At 37.1% G+C, this 24,931-nt stretch overlaps 1 protein-coding gene across 1 annotated transcript in view; it reads left to right on the top strand.

Annotated features, from left to right (window-relative positions):
- VWA3A (von Willebrand factor A domain containing 3A) overlaps positions 1-24,931 on the top strand; it is an 88,378-nt gene that overhangs the window by 55,306 nt on the left and 8,141 nt on the right. The window contains exons 21-30 of the mRNA XM_052001211.1: positions 3,780-3,850; positions 5,175-5,327; positions 7,267-7,351; positions 7,794-7,904; positions 9,790-9,887; positions 12,100-12,252; positions 14,371-14,479; positions 15,858-15,999; positions 17,579-17,723; positions 17,967-18,136. Coding sequence (XP_051857171.1) covers positions 3,780-3,850; positions 5,175-5,327; positions 7,267-7,351; positions 7,794-7,904; positions 9,790-9,887; positions 12,100-12,252; positions 14,371-14,479; positions 15,858-15,999; positions 17,579-17,723; positions 17,967-18,136 — 1,237 coding nt within the window. The remainder of the gene's footprint in view (positions 1-3,779; positions 3,851-5,174; positions 5,328-7,266; positions 7,352-7,793; positions 7,905-9,789; positions 9,888-12,099; positions 12,253-14,370; positions 14,480-15,857; positions 16,000-17,578; positions 17,724-17,966; positions 18,137-24,931) is intronic.

Genomic DNA, 24,931 nt, shown 5'->3' with positions numbered 1-24,931 from the left:
ACCCCCTCAGTCATTTGCTTCTTGTACACATGTCCCACAATCCTTCAATCCTTTAGCTTTGATAATAATGTGTCATAGCAGGCTGAACCCAATAGCTCACACTCTTGCAACTGTCTTTGAAAACAGGAATGTAAGTTTTGTCAGCATACAAAATTTCAATATACTCTAATCACATTGAGGAAAATTTTAACTCAAAGACAACTATTTAAATCATTCATCATCAAAATAGGAATTGACTTAATTTGATAAACTATTTTGCAACTATTATCAAACTATTTAATTAAATATTAAACTATTTAATTTTAACAACTTTTAAGAGTAACACATCTGGAAGAGCAGAAACATACACAAAAATGTAATATTCCCAGTTCTGGACTATATGTTACATTTGCACTCAGCAATCCTCTCAACTAATCAGGAGTTACATCTGCCTTTGATATATATATATATAGTTTTCAGCCCAGAATTGCCTCTCCTTGACGTTAACTATCAGGAAGGTCTCACAGAAAAGAAATGAATAGCACTGAGATTAATGAGAGGGAGATACCATATACATATAGCAGAGAGAATATAAGAATAGATATGGAGGCTGCAATTGTCAAGGAAAATTCCTCGGGAGTCTAGACAAAGTTATAAAGATAATTTTCCTAAGTTCCCCTTGGCCCATTTTTGTTGAAGTGTGTTGAAACTCCTCAGTAAACAAGAGCAAATAAGTCTCTAAAATTCATAACCTTCAGAAAGGAGAAAAAATATGTATATATATACATATCTATGTACATAGATTTGTGTGTGAAGATGGATACAGATATTTACTAAAGTCTAGTAAGTCTAAGATTTTTTTAAATACTGTGTGTGTGTGTGTGTGTGTGTGTGTGTGTGCATGCGCAAGAAGAGAGAGAAAAAGAGACTCTCACAGATTACCTCCTGCCAAATTCTAAGCTGTGAATAATAGACTGAACTTGCAGTTTTTCAGGGCCTTGTTTTTCTTTATCACATTTTGATCCTAAACAGAGTGTGGTCCCAGAATTGCCAGTTTATGCAATTTGCCTTTATGATATCTAAGAGACAAAGTTATCATTAGGTCTATGATCTATCAAGTAAAATTTCTCCTTTTAAAGGAGAAAGAAAGTTTTTTTTTTCCTTTTAGAAAAGTATTGCTAAAGCCTTCATAAATTCTTTTTTTTTTAATTTTATTTTATTTAATAATAACTTTGTATTGACAGAATCCATGCCAGGATAATTTTTTTACAACATTATCCCTTGCACTTGCTTATGTTTCGTTTTTTTCCCCTCCCTCCCTCCACCCCCCCCAAGATGGCAAGCAGTCCTATATATGTTAAATATATTGCAGTATATCCTAGATATAATACATATTTGCAGAACCGAACAGTTCTCCTGTTGCACAGGGAGAATTGGATTCAGAAGATAAAAATAACTCGGAAAGAAAATCAAAAATGCAAATAGTTCACATTTATTTCCCAGTGTTCCTTCTTTGGGTGTAGCTGTTTCTGTCCATCATTTATCCATTGAAACTCAGGTCTCTTTGTCATAGAAATCCACTTCCATCAGAATACATCCTCATACAATATCGTTGTCGAAGTGTATAATGATCTCCTGGTTCTGCTCATCTCACTTAGCATCAGTCCATGTAGGTCTCTCCAAGCCTCTCTGTATTCATCCTGCTGGTCATTTCTTACAGAACAATAATATTCCATAACATTCATATACCACAATTTACCCAGCCATTCTCCAATTGATGGGCATCCATTCAATTTCCAGTTTCTAGCCACTACAAACAAGGCTGCTACAAACATTTTGGCACATACAGGTCCCTTTCCCTTCTTTAGTATCTCTTTGGGATATAAGCCCAATAGAAACACTGCTGGATCAAAGGGTATGCACAGTTTGATAACTTTTTGGGCATAATTCCAGATTGCTCTCCAGAATGGCTGGATTCGTTCACAACTCCACCAACAATGCATCAGTGTCCCCGTTTTCCCACATCCCCTCCAACATTCATCATTATTTTTTCCTATCATCTTAGCCAATCTGATAGGTGTATAGTGATATCTCAGAGTTGTCTTAATTTGCATTTCTCTGATCAATAGTGATTTGGAACACTCTTTCATGTGAGTGGTAATAGTTTCAATTTCTTCATCTGAAAATTGTCTGTTCATATCCTTTGACCATTTATCAATTGGAGAATAAGCCTTCATAAATTCAATTCTCTAATCCTTCCTATATCTATCTAAATTCAATTCTTTTACCAATTTTGGTGACTTAATCTTTCACAAACACTCCTGTAAGAAACCAAACAATACACCTAATATTTCACAATAGATTTGTTCCTAAAACATTGTGTATAGATAAAAAAATTTGTAAATTAAGTCCTTTAATGAGAACAATCTAATGGAAAGATCCTAGAATTAAGTTTTATATATATATAAAACCTTATGCAAGTTGATTAATCCCCTGTGTTTCAATTTTGTCATGTATAAAATAGCAATGATCATATTTACCCTACCCAAACCACAGGGTTTTGTTGGTATGAAATCATAGATGTGAATGTAATTTGAAAAGTATAAAACCTGGAAAAGACCTTGGGGATTAGTTATTATTATTTATGATCCTAAGATCTAATATTTCATTTTCACACGGATAAGGAAACTGGAAAACTGGAAGCATAAGCAACTGACTCTGAATCATGAAGCTGTGACTGGAATCTAAGTCTGCTAATTGTAATAGCTAGTATTTGTATAGCATCTACTATGTGCCAACCACAATGCTAAGCACTTTACAAATACCATTTTGTTTGATCCACACAACAACCCTGCAAGACAGGTGCTGTTATTATTCACATTTTGCAGTTGAGGAAGCTGAGGCAGATAGACTTGCCCATAGTCACACAAGTAGGAAGTATCTGAGAGATTTAAATTAAGATTTTCTTGTGTTCAGGTCTAATATTTTATCCATTGAGCCATCTTGTTGTCTTCTATGCTCTTTCCATCCCTATATTAAGGCAAAAAAAATGGAAGTCATTATATATATATATATATGTTAATCATTACATCAATAATAATGATAATATAACAGGATAGAGATTAGATCTGTGACTTTATCTTCAGCATTTTCTCTGCAAATTTACAGTCTGTGTCATTCATTTCTGAACCATCTAGTGTTCAGCACTTAGTAGGTATTTAATAAATACTTACTGATTGATTAATAAACTTGCCAAAAACAGAGAGAAAATGATTTCCCTACAGTCATGCTTACAGTATTTGTCACAGGTAAGATTTGAACTCAAACATCCTTACTTTGACACTGCCTTTCTAAATCCTTAGCTAAAATCCTGATAATAATTATAAAGAAACTTTGCTAAATAAAGAAATCTATCATCATAAGGCAAATAATCAGACATACCTAACATATTTTGTATAAATCTGAATCAGCATATATATTGGGTTCCCTTCAAGGCAAGGTACAATTTATCAAGAAGACCCAAGATTAGTTTTAGGATTTAGAGGTGGAATCAAGGTTTTATTCTTAATAAGAGTCAGTAAGGTTTAGTGGGAAGAGCCTGAAATGGAGAACCAGAATGTGTAAGTCATTCACTCCTTTCCTCCAAGCTACCAAAGAAAACAGCTGTGAAGATGGTTCATCTAAGTTCCAATGGGTCTCAGCAGAACACAAACTTCTGCTGTTTTAATTAACTCCTCTGGCATACAGTTTTTGCTTAAAACCAATTTCCCACAATCACTTACTCAGTGTTTGCCTTCCAGGCATCTTCGAGAGTGATGATATCAATGTTATTTCCTTGGAGATGGAAAAGGCCATCAACTACTCCCAAAAGGTGCCATCCTCTGTGATAATTACCTAATTATACCTTCCTTCAGTCTATGTTTTTCTACTCTCTCACCCTCTAGTCCATCCCTACTCAATCACAGTGAGCTAAATCAATGAGAGTTTTTCTCTTTAAAACCCAAGTCTTTGGAATTATTTCAGAGTAAAAGAGTAGGGATATAGTTAGGACAGCCCCTAAAACAAAATTATGAGAGAATTTGGGTCTCTTTCTTTCCTTTCTTTCTTCCTTTCTTCCTACATTCCTTCCTTCCTTCTCTTGTCATTCTGTCTCAATACCGATGCTGTTCTTCCCTGCCTAGACTGTCTTACACCTTTTACTATTCCTCCACCTTCTAAAAGTATATTTAAGGCCTAATTCTAAATCAATCACCTTCATGAAGCCTTCCCTAAGTCCCTTTCTCCCCCAACCCCACAATCACCCAGTCAGAAGTGATCTATTCTTCCTTCACAGTTCTATACTTACTGTCTGTACTACTTGTTTGGCATATATTGCTTCATATTGTAATTATTTCTCTATCTCATTTTCTCTTAACAGCCCAAGCTCCACAAGAGCCCAGAGACTATCTAATTCATCTTTTTATGTCCCCACAATATAAGCAAATGTAATATCTCCCACGTAACTGCAGTGCCCAGTAAATGTTAAAGAAATACGTGACTCTCAGGTCCCTCTCCCAGGCATTCAGCTTCAAGTTTCCCTATTACCCCCTTTTCCAAGTGGTACCCTCCTAGTGGCATAGAATCCTTCTTTGGATCTCTAAAATCCTTTCCTATACCTCATCATAACATACCTCCCCCATCTATCTCTTTGTCTCAATATCTGCAATTCCTTTTATTCAACTGGATCTGAAAAATGAATTTGTCATCACTTTTGGATGGCACTGGCTCTTTATTATGTTAATCATTCATCTGTTTTAATGGGAGCCTTCAATATCTGACCTAGGAAGAATATCAGGCCATTGGTGGGGTTAATGGACCTTTGGAAAATCTTCCAATCTAACCACAAAGACAACTTACTCTGTCTATGGGTTAATGAAGTTATAGAAATCAAGATTGTTATCTGCGCTCCATTTGGAAAAACAGGGCTGCTATGATTAATATGAAGCAATGGCCTCAAGGCTTAGGGGGCCCACTTTCAATAAGTTCCCAAAAGTTCTATTACTTTCAAGAGGGCTTGTAAAGCCTGTCACTCTAATGGGCTAATGCATGTGTTTCCACTCTGATCACACTGCCAACCACTCCCCAATGACTGAACTTGTCCTTGATATTTCAATCATACTAGAGAGTGACACTAACATTACACTTCATTTTTTCAGTGTGCTTTGCTGGTAGCATCCCTCAAAAACCAGTGTGGAAACCTGGCTGAAAGCCCCCCGGCCCCCAAAGAAGAGCCAAAGGTGGCAAAGGAGAAAAGTCAGCCTCGGAAACTTTGCTGCCCTAAGCCCACCTCACTTTCGCTGGCTAGAATGGTTTGACTCCCCTTTATTAATAACAATAAGTTGTTGCTAAGTTGTTTTTTTCAGTCATCTCAATTCTTCATGACTCCATTTGGAGTTTTCTTAGCAAAGATACTGAGAGGTTTGCTGTTTACTCCTCCAGCTCATTTTACAGATGAGGCAGACGGGGTGGAGTGACTGGCCCAGGGTCTCACAGCCAGTAAGTGTATGTAAAACTGGATTTGACTTCATGACTCCAGGGCTGGTGCTCTTTTCACTGTGCCCTTCATCTGCCCCTTTTCTGAGGATTTTTGAAACAGCTATGGCCAAGAGCATAGTCCAGAGACCCAGGATAAAGAATGGAAGCTGCGTAACCAGGAAATAACAACCAGTATCTCTGTCTTACTAAGGGTCAGGACCCATAACAGCTCGATTTAGAGGTGGGTGAGGGTGGAGTTGGTAGCAGCACTCTGCCCACCCATTCCATGGAAACAGAGTTTCTGAGGAGACTGCTTGTCAGCACAGGCTGGGTAGATTAGGTCTGAAAAAGATATCAAAACTAATCTGAACCTGAACCTGATTCATTTTGCTTTGCCTGGATTGGCTTTAGAGGACCAAGTTGGAGGAATAGCGTTGGTACTTAGGGTGGGCACCGTTGTATTTAGTGGAAACAGAGCAGTGGGCACTTGTTCTGTGGGGATATCCAGGGACCAGAAGGAGATGGGATAGACTGAAGAACTAAAGTTGAATTTGTCAGGACAAGATAGAAAAGGAAGGGAAGGGGAGAAGCAGCAGATGACTTATTTTTCAACCTGGCCAAATCTACATAAAGCCACTTCCTCATCTTGGCCATCAGAAGGGCATCTTACTCATAAGTGTCAGGTATGTTTATGTGTATTTGTGTACATGTATGACCTAACACATCTAAGTCCCCAGGGGGAGGCCTGAACCTTCCAAAAGGCCTCAGAGCTAATAGTCTAGAGCTCCCAGAGCTTAGGAGCAGAAGCAGGGCAATGAGACATATGCCCCTCATTGTTTAAAAAGGATCTTAATGTTCTAAAATGGCAGTTTTCTTTAATGAGGTATCTGTCCCTCAAAAAATATAACTAACAATCAATACTCAGTTTCTTTCACACAGATGTTGTCATCATTGAGGAATTTCATTCAGTTTCTAGTCCTTCACCCTTTCTTACCCTGCTCTCCAAACACTTGTCCATAATTCAAAATAAGAAAAAACCAAACACCCCACAGTTCCAAAACCTTTCTCTTATCCTCTTATCCAATAGTTATTAAGCCAAAGGGCTGAGGCAGCAGCTCTGTGGATTATCAGTGCCATAAATTTTTGTAGACTTAGGGCTTAAGATCCTCTCTTAAGAGTTTCAGATCTCTTACCTGTTTTTATGTAGGCACCTAGAGAAGGGGCTGTTCACCTGAATGATGTTGGGGACCAAGAGTATGGTGCTGGTTTTTGATTCTTGGTTTTTTTAGCTGAATGATCACTGCCTTCCAGCAACATTTAATAACAAAAGAACTTTCATCTTGATAAATGGTAGAATTGAGTAAAAACACACACACACACACACACACACACACACACACACAGGCCCCTCAATCAAACCAATGGGAAACCTAGAAAATTCTACTCAGTGGGAAAGGTAGAAACTGATCACTTCTGGTGACTATTTACTAATTTACTATTTTTGTCAAGCTCCCTGCTTTCACGGATCCATTGTTATAGTGTGGTAAGGACCTTGACATCCCACAAGATCTAACAAAGTTTCCTACAGGAAATGTGTCTTTTTGCTACTTTTCCCACCCTTCTCCCTGGACCCCTTTCCCAACCTCTATTTTTCATGGCTAATTAGTAATAGGTTAAGAGGAAGGTTCTCAGGGCTGGGATATTACTGGGATGCAGACAACATAAAGACCGAGACATCTTTTCCAGTTAGCCTGTTGTTGTTGTTGTTTTAAGAACAATAAAAGTGATGCTGACAAGACTGTCTCCACAAGGAATTCGACATGGCACTCAAACACCAGCAGACCAACCATCACACCAGGCAAGAGAAGACACAAGCTCCAGCATGTTTGGGGGTGAGGGGAGGACAAAGAAAAAGTATTTATATGGGGACCAGTTCTATTAATCAACAGCTTAATACAAAATCCAAACTAGGCATAATATAGAATCAAACAGAGCAAATGACCCAGATCCAGGTGTTCAAAGAAATCTAAATTTGCTAGAAAATCATGAGATCTGCATGGAACATTTCAAAACTCAGTGAAGATCTAGTGAGTACATACTCAGTGAATAGAAACGGACCTCTTAATTACCTCAGGATCTCACTCATACTAGATTTTCATGGTTTGTGGTGATCAAGAACCCAGTCTTCTAGGTTCAGAGTATACCTTGGGATTTAAAAAATAGGAGTTGTTATAGAACAACCTAGTGCTAATCATCATGGCTTCCCTTATCTGAAATGGTCAAATGTTCTATTTTTCTAGGCCAGCCAGTGAAAGATTGGGGTTCAAATAAGGGAAAGAAGAAGATCAAACCATCAAAGAAAGGGTCAGCCACATCTTTCATACTGATTATTGATCAAGGGAAAGATGCCGGTAAGCAAGTAACTAAACTCCAATTCTGGGTCCCCTTTGTAAGAGTATCTAAAAGGACTTTTCTATTGATAGGGTGCCTTCTGGGAAAGAAAGTAGCAGTATTTCTGGAATTACTCTTTCCTTGGTTTGACATCTACTAACTTACTGACGAGTACATCTTACTGATGATACAAAAACTATACTCTGAGTGGGAAAAAGCATCCAAAAGAGAAAAAAAAATGTTTTTGTATTAGAAAAAAAAAAAAGAGGAACATTTAGATGGCAGTTTATAATAGCACTAGACCTAGAGTCAGGAGGACCTGAGTTCAAATCTAACCTCACTATTTGTGTGGCCCTAGGTAAGTCACTTAACCCTGACTTGCCTCAGTTTCCTCATCTATGAAATAATCTGGAAAAGGAAATGCCAAACTACTCTAATATTTTTGCCAAGAAAACCCCAAACTGAATCAGACACGACAGAAATGACAGAACAGCAGTAACATCTTTGTTCTGAAAAAAAAAATTAAATCTAAAATTAAATTGCTTTTACTCTCATATGTTAGGAAAAGGTCTCCTTACTCTCTAACTAGTTGGTGGAAATGGAAACAGTTCACTCTGGGATTGTGATCTATGTTACTATAAAATGGTGCCTGCCAATCAAATTCAATGATTTCCTTAATAGTAGGTCTGCAAAATCACAAGTTCATTCATTTCTACATAGTTTCCATTGCTTGACTTGAATTTCTATTATTTAGTGGGTGATATTTAAGATTACATAGCAGATAGAACATAGAACTAGGAGTCAAAAAGACCTGAATTTGAATCTTGCTCCAGCTACTTTTCTAGCAAATTACTTAAACTTTCTCAACCTTGGTTTCCTCATCCATAAAATAGGGATAATAGCACCTATATCTCAGGATTATGGTAAAGTTGGAATGAAATAAAATATGTAAAGCTCTTTGCAAACTTTAAAGCACTATATAAATGCTAAGTTCATTCTTTAAAAAAAATTTTAAAAATTAAAAAATAAATAAAAATTAAAAACAGCATTTTAAAATGAAGTTGAAGCTAGATATGATAGTTTATGCCTCTAGTCCCTGCTACTGGAAAGAATGAAATTTGTGGCTTGAGTTCAGGAGTTCATAGAGACAACAGGGCTAAACCACACTAATTTAGATTTTGGTCCTCTTTGAGAACAACCAACTGACCCAAGAAAGTGGGAATTAAGCTAAAAAACAACATGGTGCTAACCAGCATGGTTTCCCCCTTCTGAAATGATCAAATTCTTCTATTCTAGCACAGCCAATAAAATATTAAAGTCCAAATAAGGGGGAAAAGATTAAATCATCAAAGAAAGTGCCAATTATATTTTTTCATTTTTTGTTAACAAAGAGAAAGATTTACTAATATGATAAACCTCCAGGTGTGGAGGGTTACCAGGGTGCTTAAAGAAGGCTGAACCAACCAAGGTCAGAAGATGGGACAAGTTAAAGTTTCCATCCTGATAATTATTGGGATCAGCATGTGAGTGGCGACTATATTTCCAGCCTGGACATAACAATGAGTACCTGTGTGTTCTGTTTCTTGATCATTCTGAGGATTTGTTATTATTATTATTAAAACTTTTTATTTACAAAGCATATGCATGGATAATTTTTCCAACATTGACCCTTGCATAACTTTTTGTTCCAAATTTTCCCCTCCTTTCCCCCACCCACTCTTCTAGCTGGCAGGTAGTTCAATACATGTTAAATATGTTGAAATACATGTTAGATCATTCTGAGGATTTTGAAATGGCTGTGTCCATAGATCCAGAGCCCCTAAAACAAAAATTTTTTTAAATGGGTGATATTGAGAATTGGTGACAAGAAGGAGTTATATTTGATGTAAATTATCTTTCTTCTAGATGCAGAGCAAAAGAAAAATGCACTGATAAAGGCTACCAAAAAACCTATTTTCTCCAATGATCTTCCCCAAAAAGATGACATTTCTTCAACTGAAGAGGTATTAAGCTGCCCATGCAAATAAATGTCTCCTGAACAGTAGTTCAGAACAGAGAAGCTAGTTGGTGGCAGCTAAAGTGCTGAGCCTATTGTCCATTCCTATTTTCAGGTATACTCATCTTTCTGAGTTCAAATCTGACCTCAGATATTTACTAGTTCTGTGACCCCGAGGCAAGTCACTTAACCCTGTAATTTCCTCATTTGTAAAATGAGCTAGAGAAGGAAATGGCAAACCACTCCTCAAGAAAACCTCAAATGGGATTATGAAGAATGGGCAAGACTGAACAATGACACAAAAAACAATAGTTCCTCTCAATTTGATCAGTACTCCTAATTTTTGAGTACAAAGACCCTTTTTTAAACACCTAATTAAGTAATGAGGACCTTCATATGATACTGTGGTAACTCTTCTATTAGTGTCCACTGATTTGTTAATATGAGAGAGCATAATTCTTTTAAATGAATTTGAACTTCATTTATTTCAACAGTATCTACATACTTTTGAAAAAAACATAATATATACACAAGACATTAGTCCAAGGAAGTTATATTTGCTTATTTATTGTACTATATTTTGCTACCTATTTAATTGGAATTAAATAAAAACCAAGGTGGTAAAACTTGATATGCAAATGGATTTAGGAATTCTGCCAGGAAAGGTCCACCAGGGGCCCACAGGCCAAAAGTTAAGACCTCAAAAGCTCCATGAATGGGTTGGTTTCTTTAATTTTTCTTTCAATTAATATTAAGTCTATTTTCCTTCCTTTCCACCTCTTCCTTCCACTGGGGGGGAAAATAAAAAAAGAAAAAAAGAAAAGAAAAACAAAACCCTTGTAATAAATAAGAATAATAAAGTAAAACAATTCCTGCATAGTCCATGTCCAAAAAATTTATATCTTGTGCTACACTCTGAGTCTATCACTTCTCTGTTAGAAATTGAGTAGTATACTTCATTGTCAGTCTGATGAAATCGTGATTGGTTATTGTATTGATCAGAATTCTGAAGGTTTTACGGATTATTTGTCTTTATAGCATTCTTATCATATACATTGCTCTCCTGGTCCTGCTCACTTCATTCTGCATTGGTTTTTATATATCTTCTCAAGTTTCATTGAAAGAATCCCTTTTGTTAGTTCTTTCAGCAATTTGTAACTACCCGCAAAAAGTTACCAACTTATCCATTTCCCCCAGCTGTTCCACTAGGCTTCTACCCCCAAAGAAATCAAAGAAAAAAAGAAAAGGATCTATGTATATAAAAATATTGCAGCTCTTTTCATGTCAGACAAAAATTGAAAACTAATAGGGTATCTTCCTTTGGGGGATGGTTAAACAAATAGAGGTATATGAATCTAATGAAGTATTAATGAAATTATTTTATTGTCATAAAAAATGATGAAATGGAATTTCAGAGAAAACCAAGAAGACCTCTATATATCAACCCAGAATGAAGTAAGCAGAACCAGAATAATGTATACAAAAACAGCTCTCTAAATGATAACTACATTATAGAGGAAAACAGTTTGCAAAGACCTGAGAATTCTAATCAATGCAATAAGGCTGGAGTCCAAAAAAATAAAGTTGAAACATGATATTCACCACCTGACTGAGAGGAAATGAATTTTAATTTTACATTGCATTGCATTCATATTTTTGTTCAATTATTATTTCAATTTGTTCAATCATTCTCTAATTGATAAGCATGGTCAGAATTAAAATTGTGTGTGTGTGTGTGTGTGTGTGTGTGTGTAGTTTTTTTTTCCTTTTTTTAAATTTCTTTGGGGTCTAGGTACATAGACAGTTTGTAAGCTGTTCAAAGATGGGAACTTCATTTACTATTTCTTTCCAGAAGCTAGTTCAAAACACTCCACCCAGAGGGTTTTTCATATATGCTTCATACACACTGCTCTGTAACTCTTCGAACTCCTTTTGAAATACACACATCATAGCCCGGCTATTCAATCCAATCCCACAAACAATTATTAAGAGTTTGCTATCTGGGAAGTACTGGCAATACAAGGGTGTAAAATCACATAATCCCCTACTCTCATGGAGCTTAAGATCTAATAAGGGTGACAAGGTATAAACACTTAGTACAACCAGGAAGATTATAAACTTGCTGTAAATTTTACACTGAAAATTTTAATGGAGATGATTCAGTCAACCAATCAGATACATGATTCTTCAAATAAATGTTATATTCTTTTATTTAAAAGTGGTTAACAAGTTGCAGCTTGAAAAAACTGAAGCTAGAACTGCCCAAACTCTTGTTTGGTGCAAACTCTATTCATCAGAAGAAAATGGAAGATGCCTTAGAGAAGCAATTTTCATCTAAAGTCCAAACCTACTTTCCAGCCACAGAAATCAAGGTCAGTCCTCATTTTCAACCTCACCAAATCCTGCATGTAAGAGATTAAGCCAGCCTGGTAGGTTGTGGAGAGTTGGAGCACATTGCATGAGTAAGTAGCTCATCATTGCTAATTTGCCTGCTGATAAAATAGGCAATAAAACTGAGATTGCTTTAGGCATCTTAAATTAGGCAGTCCTTCAGAGTGCAGAAACATCTGTGTTCCAGTGCATGGGACAGGGTTATGATCAGCTTTAAAGGCACTGAGGGACACATTGAAGAATGTAGTAATGTCTTTATTAAGTGTATTAAGCAAATGTATTAAGCAAAGAACTGCTTAAAAAAAATAGCAGCTGAGGACAACTATATTGAAGTTGAAATGTAGCTTTAAAAAAAATCCCTTTTAAACTGCATTAGCAGCATCGGACAGAACTACAATTTTAGCTAAAGGCAACAGAGTCAAAAGTCATAATTGGAACCACTTTAAGGTTTACAAAGTGGTTACTTATCTCATTTCACTCTCGGAACAATCCTAAGAAGGAATACCATTCCCATTTTACAGAAGAGGAAACAGGCAGATGAGGGTTGAGTGACTTGCCCAGGATGCAGGGCAACATTTGAACCCAAGTTTTCCTGACTTCAACTGCAACACTCTATTCTCTCTACTGCCTGGTTGTCCCAAGAATTTTTGGTAAACTCCTATCCAATTTAATCCATCTAAGTGGAAATTATACCTCCCCCACTGCTTGTGATCTGATTTCCCATCAAACATTTGTTTGTTTTTTGTTGTTAGAATTAAGAATTGGTCTGTTGTTTTAAATACAATGGTAGTATTCGTCATGAATTCTCACAATTCAAGAGTATAAATTCCAGAAATATATAGGACTTAATTTCAGAGCAAAATTATGTGGAACAGATATTTGGGAAAGCATTAACCACAAATAAAATAAAAATGGTTTTGTGGAATTGGACTTGGGGGAGAGGGAGGGAGAGAGAGGGAAGAGTTGAAAAGGAGAAAGGAGCTGGGGATAGGGTTGCCAAAAGAAAAAGGTTCATTGAAATATTTTTAAATGTCTGGAAGAGAACAAAAGGAAGACCAGCAGAAATCACAGACAAGTAGGATAGCTTTGAAAATTAACTGTTGAATGTATTATAAACTTTAAAATGATTTATACAGAGTAGGGATTCACAGTTTGAGGTACATACTCCTTCCATGTACCATGTATATGGAAATGATTACAGAATAAAAAATACCTCTGCTATAGGTCAGTGATGTCAAACTCAAATAGACATGAAGCCATATAAAGTATACACAAGTAATAAAGCACCAGGTTCTGGGAGAGGGATTCAGAATGTGGAAAACTCACAAAGGCATTATTGAAGCCACAAGGAACCCTTTATTGTTAAAAAAAAAAAAAAAAAAAAAAAGGTACATAAGCTGATCAAGTTGATCTAGCAGTGAGTTATGAGTGAAGGGCTACCATTTAAAGACCAAAAGAGGGAGAGGGAAAGTAAAGGTGAAGCCTAAAGGATTAGAGAAAGTTAGGGAGGGTGCTAGTCCAAAACAAACTCATGCGCATTACATCTATGTCAGCAACTCCATGTTGGTATACCAGGAGGAGGGGTATGCTAATACAGGTTAATGAAGATGCTTTGGTCACAAAGATTATTTGTAGAGTGAGAATATCTTTAGTGCCCCTCTTTAGGAGGGGAAGGGTCCTTTATCTGTAGGATCCATTGGACTGAATAACCCTTGGTCATACAGATAACAGTCCCAGGAATGTGATCTCCCTTTGTGTGTGATCAAGCTGTCAATGAGAATAGGATGAACTTGGTTAGAGTTCACATTATTCCTGACAATTGCTGTTCATATCACAAGGATCCCTGTGGGCTTCATACTGACTTAGTTTTACTATTTTTATTTTTATTTATCATAGTAAATATTTTCCCAACTACTTAATTTGTTTTGGCTGAATGTTGTCAGCCACACTCCTGTTTGACACTTCTGGTCCAGGCAGCCCTCTAAGACCACAAGTTTCAGGGACCACGAAGCTGAAATCACAAGTCCAGTTTCTTTCCCTCAAGTAGTTGATCAGAATCAGAAGAAACATTTCTTCTTTCCTCTTACGTGCTTTCTTAGGGCATGATAAAACATCTGCAGTGCCAGGACAAGGATTTAGAAGAGTATATAGAACAGACAGAGAAGGCAAGAAAGTATTATATCACACGAATTCAGTGGTTGCTGACGGGTAAGTTTCTCAACCATGAAGGATATTGAGGAAACAGAAAATAATGGTGTAGAGGTAGCCCAGTGCTATCAAAGCCTAAATTTTGTTTCCTGCTATCAAAATCCAAATTTTGGTTCCAAGATACTTCACAACCTTCTCTTTTCCTGACTTAGCTCTTAAGTAATAAGAATCATTAAATCAATCAAAAAACATTAAGTGCTTACAATGTACCAGACATCCTGATATGTCCCAGGGAAACAAAAATGAAGAGGAAACAGTCCCTATCCTCATAGTGCTTACATTTTTTTCTTTTCTTTTTTTTTAAATGACGCTCATGAGTATATACAAAATACATGCAAAATGAACTAGCTGCTAGGGCATGATGGGGCAGGGGGCAGGGTTTGGGAAACAGAAGGCATTAAATGTTTTATCATATTTTTGTTTTGTTAAATATTTCCCAATTACATTTTATTTGGTTTGGTCTGCACTTAGGAATGAAAAGTTTGGGCTGTCCTTGTGTTTTAATACCTGTTCTCTAAAGCATTCCCTCCTAACCAGCATGTCAAGATACTTGAGTGTGTTACCAGGACATTCTTTTTATAATACAATGTCTTGAGTTTCCTTACTTCAATTGGCCAGTTTTTGGTTTTGTTTTTAATAAGAATAAGTGTGAAGATGCAGAGAAGTGTATATATACATACGCTGTATTTATATAGTGAGGGTCAAGAGAAATAAGAACATCTGTTCAGAAAGTCAACCAACCTTGTGCAAACCGGCATTCCATCATTTCTTCTCCCTATTCTCTCTGTGCATCTGTTCTGGTTACCTTCTGGTGTGCCCTGCTCAGGTTCCCATGGCCAGAGAAACATACATTGTGAAGGGTACATGGCACACATGTTGAGTCTCACACCGTGACATTCTTGAACCTTTCAGAAGAAAAGGAAAATAAAGCAGAGGATTTCTCTGCAGGTAGGCTTGCCAGTCACATCTGTGAATTTCAGAGTCACATAATATTAGAATCAGAAGGTCTTCTTGCCCAACCTGCTTGTTTTAAAGATGAGGAAGCTAAAGATATTTAAGAATATCACATGATTTGCCCAACATCACACATTTAATTTGGAACAGAATCAGGACCAAAACTCAAAACTACGGACTCCCAGGACATTGTTTTTTCCACTGTATCATTCTGGTATCCAGTAGTCTGCTATAGGGATATACCACCCTGAACTTTAGCTACAAATGATATTTTCTAATAGAATGTCATCAGAGACAGCCTTAATCAACTAAAATGTATTGAACAATTACTGTTAGGCACTGTGGTGTATGCTGTATGGAGAAATAAAAACAGAAAAACCATAAATTACAACCCCATCCCTTTTCTGGCTTCTATATTCATTAGGAAGCCGTCGTCTATTTGGCACTATTTTGGAGAATAGGGTCTGTGTCATGATAGACCTATCAGAGTCCATGGGATTACATCTGCAGCAATTGAAGAAAGAACTGAATTTGCTAATTTGGGAACAGCTGAGAAAATGTGAGAGGTAAAAACAAGGAGTCCCGGGAATGAGGGAATTTGTCTAGGGATGGGGAGAACTTCCTGCCAAAAAATTGTGATATGGTATATCTTCACTTCATAGTCAATTCATAGTCTTCTTAGCATATCTTCATCAATCCTCTTTTCACTGATTAACAAAGGAGATGAGGATTTCCAAAATATACTTTGAAATATCCCAAGGCATAGGTTCTCAAACTTTTTAACATCACATAAAAGTTATTACTTACTCTTAAAAATTATTGAAAACTCATTTTGTTGTTTTTATATTTATCATATTAAAAACTAAAACTGAAAAAAATTAAATATATTTATTTTAAATAATCTATTACATGTTAGCATCATTAACACATTTTTATGAAAAAATAACTTAATTAGTGAGATATGCATAGCATTGTTTTATATATTTTGAAAAACTTCTTTAATGTATGCTTTAGCAAAAGATTTATTTCAAAATTTTGAAGTAAATCTAGCCTCATGCTAGTTGTAAAATGGGAGAATATTTTAATGACAGCTTTTATTGTAAAAATAGTTTTGACCTTTTGAATGGCCAAAAAGGGTCTCAGAGACCATACTTTGAAACCCACTGGGCTAGATGAATTGAAAAATATTGACACTGAGCTCTGTTTGGGAAATGAAGCAGTTTCCAAAAAATCATCTCAAGTACCAATGTTCCAGTTAAAGCTTTCCAGACAAAGGTAAGAAAATTATTCTTGTTTTTTCAAAAGCTAAAATTATCCCAGAAAACAACAAAAACTTTAAAAAGAGAGAGAGATGTGGGGGGGGGGAGGGAAGAAGGAGGGGAAGAAAATACGCATACGGTTTGCTTTCCCTACATAGAAGCCTAATCTCCCACTGTCTTCCCATTTGTTACCTCCTCCCAGCATCCAATATAGTCTATTATGTCCTAACTAAAAGATCCCTCTGTGTGGCTCTCTCTTTGTCTCTCTGTGTCTCTGTCTATGTCTCTTTTGTCTCTGTCTCTATGTCTCCCTCCCTCTCTGTCTCTTCTCTCCTTCTCTCCCTCCCTCCCTCCCTTCCTTTCCCTCGCTCCCTTCCCCCTTCTGTGTTTCTGTGTCTCTCTCTCTCTCTCTCTCTCTCTCTCTCTCTCTCTCTCTCTCTCTCTCTCTCTCTCTCTCTTTCTCTCTGTCTCTATCTGTGTGTGTGCATGTCTTTGTCTCTGTTCCTCCCTCCCTCCCTCCCTCCTCCCCTCGCTCCCCTTCCTCTCTCTCTCTCTCTGTGTCTCTGTCTCTGTCTCTTTCCTCTCTTTGTCTCTCTCTCTCTCTCTCTCTCTCTCTCTCTCTTTCTCTCTCTCTCTCTTTTTTTTCTCTGCCTCTCTCTGCCTCTTTCTCTCTGTGTCTCTCTGTCTCTCTCTCTTTTCTTTCTCTCTCTCTCTGTGTCTCTCTACCTCTCTCTCTTCATCTCTCTATCTTTCTATGTGTGTTTCTCTCTGTGTGTGTCTCTCTGTTTCTATCTCTTTCTCTCTCTGTCTGTCTCTTTCTCTCTCTTTCTCCATCCCTTTACCTCCCAACTCCCATTCTCCATTGCTCCATTCTCTTCATTCCCAGCTTTAACCTGCTCGGCTTCGCAGAAGACCTATATGCATGGCAAGATAGACTGGTAGACTCCACAGATGAAGCATGCCATAATGCTGTGCAGTGGGTGACCAAAATGGAAACCCATGGAAGTACCTCCATCCTCAGAGCTTTACTGGTGAGCTTTACCACCTTCCCTGCTCTCTCCCTCTCCCCCTAACTTCTTGCCCCTATCCCCAAAGGAAGGAGATCCAAAGTTATGTCGGGATGACTGCGTGGTATCTTGGTAGGAAATGACAATTCTCTGCAATCAGAAAGGAAGGGGTTATAGCATTTGAGCACTTGAGTTCTAACCCAGTTCTTAATAATTATGACTGGGTCTTGGACCCTGTGCCTCTCTAAATCTTGTGCTTTTTTTCAGAAAGCTTTCACTTTTCAAGATGTAAAAGGACTATATCTTCTGACTGATGGAAAGTCCGACTTGAACTGCAATCTCATTCTAAATGAAGTTGAAAAGCTCCGGAAGAAAAAAAATATTAAAGTACATTCCATTTCTCTTAACTATTCATCTAAAAAAGATAGAGAGACAAGGTAAGAAAGCAGGAACTTTGTATGTAATATACAACTTTACATCAGGATGAAGTAGTAAGCCTGTAAGCATTTACAACATGAATTAGTTTTGAACTCTCTGATGTATATAAATAATAGCTTTCCTGATGGAGATTGATTAATTTTTCCAAATTTTCATTGACTTTTCCAATTATCATGTTAGGAAAACTTTGGAATATTTTTAATGCATAATAAATAATTGTGCATCTCTTTTGATACCTGACTCATCCAAATGAGAGTCTCATAAATATAACCCAACCAATCAATAAACATGTATTAAGTGCCTACTGAGTGCCATGCACTGTGCCAAGTGCTAGAAACAGTATTTAAGAGAAAAGAACAGTCCCTGGTCTCAAGGACTTGCAATCCAATATATACATTTGAAACAAACTATATGCAAGATAAATAGGGAATAGTTACCAAGAAGTAAGAATCAAGAGGGATTGGAGAAGATTTGAGTAAAAAAAAGTGATTTTAGTTAGGTCTTAAAAAGAAGTCAAGGAGATTAGAAGTCAGAACAGGGAAAGAACAACATTCCAGACATTGAGATAGCGAGAGAAAATGCTTAAAAGCAAGATACAGATTGGCTTGTTCAGAAAGCCAGCACCACTGGGTCCAAAAGTATGTGGCAGGGAGTAAAGTGCAAGAAGATTGGAAAAGTAAGTGGGCGCTAGGTTATGAAGAGCTTAGAATGCCAAAGTGAGCATTTCATATTTGCTCCTAGAGGTAATGGGAAGGTAATAGGAAGGTGACATGATCAGACTTGTGTAAATTGCTTTTAGTGGAGCATGGATTGGAGTAGAGAAGGCTTGAAAAAGAGCCACCACGAGGATATTGCGGTAATCAAGATGTGAGGTAATAAAAGCCTGTTCTAGTACACAGCTGTGTCAGAGGAGAGATGGGGCATACACAAGAATAGGAGATTAGGTTTCATTCTTTGTGAGAAAAACAAAGCTTACCAGTATTTTCTTTTAAAAAAAAAGTTTTTATTGATTTTTATACATTGTTTTTCTAGTGCATGACATTGTTTTACATATTTTATAAATCTCTTTAATGTGGTACATCTGTGGGTGATAGCAAAATCAAGAATATGACCATCCTCATCTGTGCTCAAGGTAGAGTAGAAAAATAGGTCATGGAAGTGATTAGGTTGAGGAAATGAGTTGTTAGGGTGTTTGAGAGTCAATACATTGGTTGCAGTCCCCTGATGCACTGTCAGATCTTTGGATAAGTGAGGAATTTATGACAAAACAAGAAATAGAGGACATAATAAAATGTAAAATGGATGATTTTAATTACATTAAGTTAAAAAGGTTTTGCACAAACAAAACCAATGTAGCCATGATTAAAAGCAGAAAGCTAGGAAATAATATTATACTCAGTATTTCTCATAAAGGCCTCATTTCTAAAATATATAGAAAACGGAGACAAACTGATGAGAATACAAGTTATTCCCCATCTGATAAATGGTCAAAGGATATATGAACAGGCAATTTTCAGATGAAGAAATTAAAAACATCTATAGTCAAATGAAAAGAAGCTCTAAATCACTATTGATTAAAGAAATGCAAATTAGAGAAAAACAACTGAGATACCAATTCACACCTATCAAAGTGACTAAGATATCAGGAAAAGATAATGGTAAATGTTGGAATTGATATGGGAAAACAGGGATACTAATACACTGTTGGTGGAATCATGAACTGATCCAACCATTCTGGAGAGCAATTTGGAAACATGCCCAAACAGCTATAAAACTGTTGAAATAGAGACAGCAATCTCTATTGGGCCTGTATCCCAAAGACATCATAAAAGAGGACAAAGGACCCATGTGTACAAAAATGTTTGTAGCAAATCTTTTTTGTGGTGTAAGTAATTGGAATTGATAAATAGCTGACTAGGTTATAGTATGTGAATGTAATGGAACAATATTGTTCTTAAATCAATGATGAGCAGGATGATTTCAGAAAAGCCTAAAAAAACTTACATGAACCAATGCTGAGTGAAGTGAGCAAAATCAGGAGATCATTGAACACAGTAACAGCACAATTATGTGATAATCAACTATGACATCAGAAATTCCAATAGACTCGGAATATGCAGATTGAAGCATACTATTTTGTTTGTTTTTTTTCTCATGCTTTTTCCTTTACTCTGATTTTTCTTTCATAACATGACTAAAATGGAAATATGTTCAAAATGATCGTACATGTATAACTTGTATCAGATTTCTTGCTATCTTGGGGAGAAAAGAGGTAAGGGAGGAAGGAAGGAAAAAAAAAAACTTGGATCTCAAGACCTTACAAAAATGAGTCATGAAAACTATCTTTACATGTAAGTGGAAAAACAAAATATTCTTGAAATTAAAAAAAAAAGAAGTTCCCTGGTATGAGGTCTGTAATTGAAAAAGAGAAAAAAAAATTATGAACCATGTGCCAAACTCATTGAGAAAGGAAGGGAAATAGCCTGGGGGTCTATAGATAATAGCTACCAGGATTTTGATTGACATGAACTTCAAAGAAGAAGAGTTACTAGAAGTAGAGGAAGAACCTGGAGGTTGGCATTGGTAAGCAAGGAGTATTTCAACTACCTCACCTTGACCAATCAATCAAGAAGAATTAATAAAGAGCAGCCAAAACTGGAAAAGTTGACCAGTAAGGCTGTCAAGGAGGGAGCCAGGCTTCAATAAGAACTAGTAGATGGAAAGTATGAGTAAGACAAAGCTTTAAGAACAGGCATTCCAGAGGTCACAGTGGAATGGTTGATTATCAGCATTCAGTGAACTAAACTCAAAATCTTTTTCATGGGAATCTCCTTATTGGTGGAGATGTATTTCTCAATACTCTATACTTCAGTGAGTTGACAAGTGCATGGGAGAAGAGATCCAGTTTCAAGAAAAAGGACATAAAGTTCCAGATGCATGTCCCAAAAGGTAGAAACTTTGGAGAGAAGCTGTCATAATAGAAAAGCCAGAAAATTAGTCATGTTTCTCTTTTCAGCTTATCATCTTGGAGACTTTATGGAATTTCCCACTTAAATGACACCTGTGACCTTCTAGGTAATCACACCTGTCTAGCCTGTGCACAGTTTGCTAAATTGCCAGGCTGTACTTTCCCAGGCATTTGACCTGCTTAATCTGCACTCAGTCTGCAGTAAGTAATGTGTGTTATTCTGATCTGCCACAAACTCCCACCTCGGTCTGCTCATTGGCTGGTGGAAGGCTGAGAAGCTTTGGGAGCAGAGAGGGTGAGGAGTGTGGGAACGATCTGCAGGAGCTACAAGCCACTTGCCCAGATAGGAGGACAGTTTGTCTGAGAATGTTAAAATTTCTTCTAGAACCCAACTTTCACATAGTTCCTTCATACACTGACTGATTTATCTACTTTTTGTTTTCATTTGTGTTTCTTTAGCAGCGCATTTAAGGGTACAGTTAATGATAATAAAAAGACTCCATTTTCACTTGTCTTCACTTTGGAAGAACACTGGTGTCTTTTTGTCTTTCTCTTACTTTCCATGATCTCTGTGAAAGCCAGAACAGCTGATCTGATTTCTGGCATTTCCAGGAGTTGTGCATTCCACAACATCCAAGCCTCTCTTTTTTTGGTTGAAATATCTCACTCCCAGTGGGAAAGTTCATTCACTCTCTGTATTGTGTGGTACATATTCTTATCTGTTTGTCTTCTCTGACTTCTGTTTGCTATCAGCTTGGATAAATAGATTTATAAGTAAATAGGTTTAATAGGATAAATAGGGTTGCTATTTGCTATGCATGTTCACTGTGGAACTGGTACTTAATGGGAAAGAAGTCAAGTCTTCAATGTATAGTTTGAAAGTCCTTTTCTGTTAAACGATGTTGATCAGGAACTCAGCTAGGACTTAAAAATTGTTTCCCTTAGACTTACAATATTCAGGGAGCAACTGGCTACAATAGGAAGAAGCTGATGAGATGGAAGTGCCAATTTCTCTATCCATCTGCTTTTTCCCAGAATATTTCTCTTTCCTTAGGGACCTAAAGAGAATCCAAAACCATAATCTTCTTTCTTAAAACTGAAAGCCATAAGATCAAAATCGATCTTCTCTCAAGCTCTCGACAACTCTGCCCCTCACTTCATGGGGCACTGAATATTGAATCTCAATCGTCCACCAGACAGAACTGGACTCTAACCTGTGAGTGGCCAAAGCAAGAGTTAAAAATCAAGCAGAAGTTTAGTTTCAAAGTGAGGGTAAGGCTTGCAAGCTAGGACATCTGCTAGAGCCTCAACTCTAGGGAGGGGGCACTTGAGGCAATGTGGAGGGATCTCAATATTTCAACCAATAATTACACAGTGAGCTGCAACAGCTGCAAAGGGGCCTCAGCAACAATGAGACAAGATTGATTCGGAACAGGGCTCCATGACCAGAACATGGGTACTTAATCAAGCTCAGAAAACACCTGGTGGTGCTGGTCAAAACAATACAATAATTATGTAATTTTGCTAGAAGGTGAGATCATTCAGCGGGTGAGTGCAAAGGATTATTGTTATGCCAAGCTAAGAGATAATAGGGTGTCTCTCATAGCTTGATATCATCAATGAGGAGTCTCATGCAAATGGACTTTAAAACCCAAGTTACATATACAAAAAATGCATGGTTATTGATCTACCATCAGTGAATTGTGATTTTTGAGTCTACTTTTTCTCCAAGAGAATAAACAGATTCATTTTGTTCCATTAACACTTTTTCTCCCTTTTAATCCCCGCCCACCTCCAATCTGTGATCAATGACACACACATATAGGAGAAAGCTTGGATCTGGAATTGGAGGGCCTAGGCTTCATATCCCAGTCCTAGCTGCTCCTTAGTACCTCTGTGACATCAGACAAGTCACCCTATCTCTCTGGAGTTGTTTCCTAGTGTGTGAAAAGAAAGGGTCAGACTATGTGACTTTTAAGATCCCTTCCAGTTCCAAGAGTTGTGGTACATATGATGTATGTACGAATGTATGTATGGAAGCTATCTGGAAACTAGAGACCCCCAAACCCCCTTGTCATAGAACCTAGCAAAGCTTATTCAAGGACCTGGCTACCACTGAATGCTGACTTTACTCTGCAGACTAGTGTGCACACAAACACAAGTTTTGCAAATGCAAATATTTGCAAATATAAGTTTCAGGAGTATAGCAAAGTTCAGGATCATAACCATAACCTGAATTAGTAACTTCCTTTTTAATTATACTTCAGACAATCTGAAAGACAGCATAGTAGAGAGAGAAGAGTACTGGAAGCAAAGATTGTTGTTGTTCATGACTCTTCATGACTCCTTTTGGGGTTTTCTTGGCAAGGATACAGGAGAAGCTTTCCATTTGCTTCTCCAACTCATTTTACAGAAGAGGAAACTGAGGCATAGTTAAATGATTTACCCAGAGTCATACAGTCAGTAAATGTCTGAGAGCAGATTTGTACTCAAGTCTTTCTGACTCCAGGTGCTCTATCTACTGCACCACCAAGTCAGACAACCTGGATTCACATCCCATCTCTGACCTAAGTGACCATAGGAATGTCAGTCACTTAAACCTATCTGAGTCATAGTTTCCTCATCCATAAAATGAATGTTACATCCCAAGAAATGGACTCAGGATGAAGAATGAGAGAAATGTCTTTTTTTTTAAATAACTTTTTATTGATAGAACCCATGCCAGGGTAATTTTTTACAGCATTATCCCTTGCACTCACTTCTGTTCCGATTTTTCCCCTCCCTCCCTCCACCCCCTCCCCTAGATGGCAAGCAGTCCTTTACATGTTGAATAGGTTACAGTATGTCCTAGATACAATATATGTGTGCAGAACTGAACAGTTTTCTTGTTGCACAGGGAGAATTGGATTCAGAAGGTATAAAAAACCCGGGAAGAAAAACAAAAATGCAAGCAGTTTATATTCATTTCCCAGTGTTCTTTCTTTGGGTGTAGCTGCTTCTGTCCATCTTTGATCAATTAAAGCTCTCTTTATCGAAGAGATCCACTTCCATCAGAATACATACTCAAACAGTATCGTTGTTGAGGTATATAATGATCTCCTGGTTCTGCTCATTTCACTAAGCATCAGTTCATGTAAGTCTCGCCAGTCCTCTCTGTAGTCATCCTGCTGGTCATTCCTTACAGAATAATAATATTCCATAACATTCATATACCACAATTTATTCAACCATTCTCCAATTGATGGACATCCTTTCATTTTCCCATTTCTAGCCACTACAAACAGGGCTGCCACAAACATTTTGGCACATACAGGTCCCTTTCCTTTCTTTAGTATCTCTTTGGGGTATAAGCCCAGTAGAAACACTGCTGGATCAAAGAGTATGCACAGTTTGATAACTTTTTGAGCATAGTTCCAAATTGCTCTCCAGAATGGCTGGATGTGATCACAATTCCACCAACAATGTATCACTGTCCCTGTTTTCCCACATCCCCTCCAACATTCCACATTATCTTTCCCTGTCATTCTAGCCAATCTGACAGGTGTGTAGTGGTATCTCAGAGTTGGCTTAATTAGCATTTCTCTGATTAATAATGATTTGGAGCATATTTTCATATGTCTATAAATAGTTTCAATTTCTTCATCTGAGAATTGTCTGTTCATATCCTTTGACCATTTATCAATTGGAGAATGGTTTGATTTCTTATAAATTAGAGTCAATTCTCTATATATTTTGGAAATGAGGCCTTTATCAGAACCTTTGATTATAAAAATGTTTTCCCAGTTTATTGTTTCCCTTCTAATCTTGTCTGCATTTGTTTTGTTTG

The sequence above is a fragment of the Antechinus flavipes genome, chromosome 1 (genome assembly GCF_016432865.1).
Source record: "Antechinus flavipes isolate AdamAnt ecotype Samford, QLD, Australia chromosome 1, AdamAnt_v2, whole genome shotgun sequence".
Taxonomy (NCBI): Eukaryota; Metazoa; Chordata; class Mammalia; order Dasyuromorphia; family Dasyuridae; genus Antechinus; species Antechinus flavipes.
Note: the sequence above shows the minus strand (reverse complement) of the source record. Positions and strands in the feature narration are given on the sequence as shown.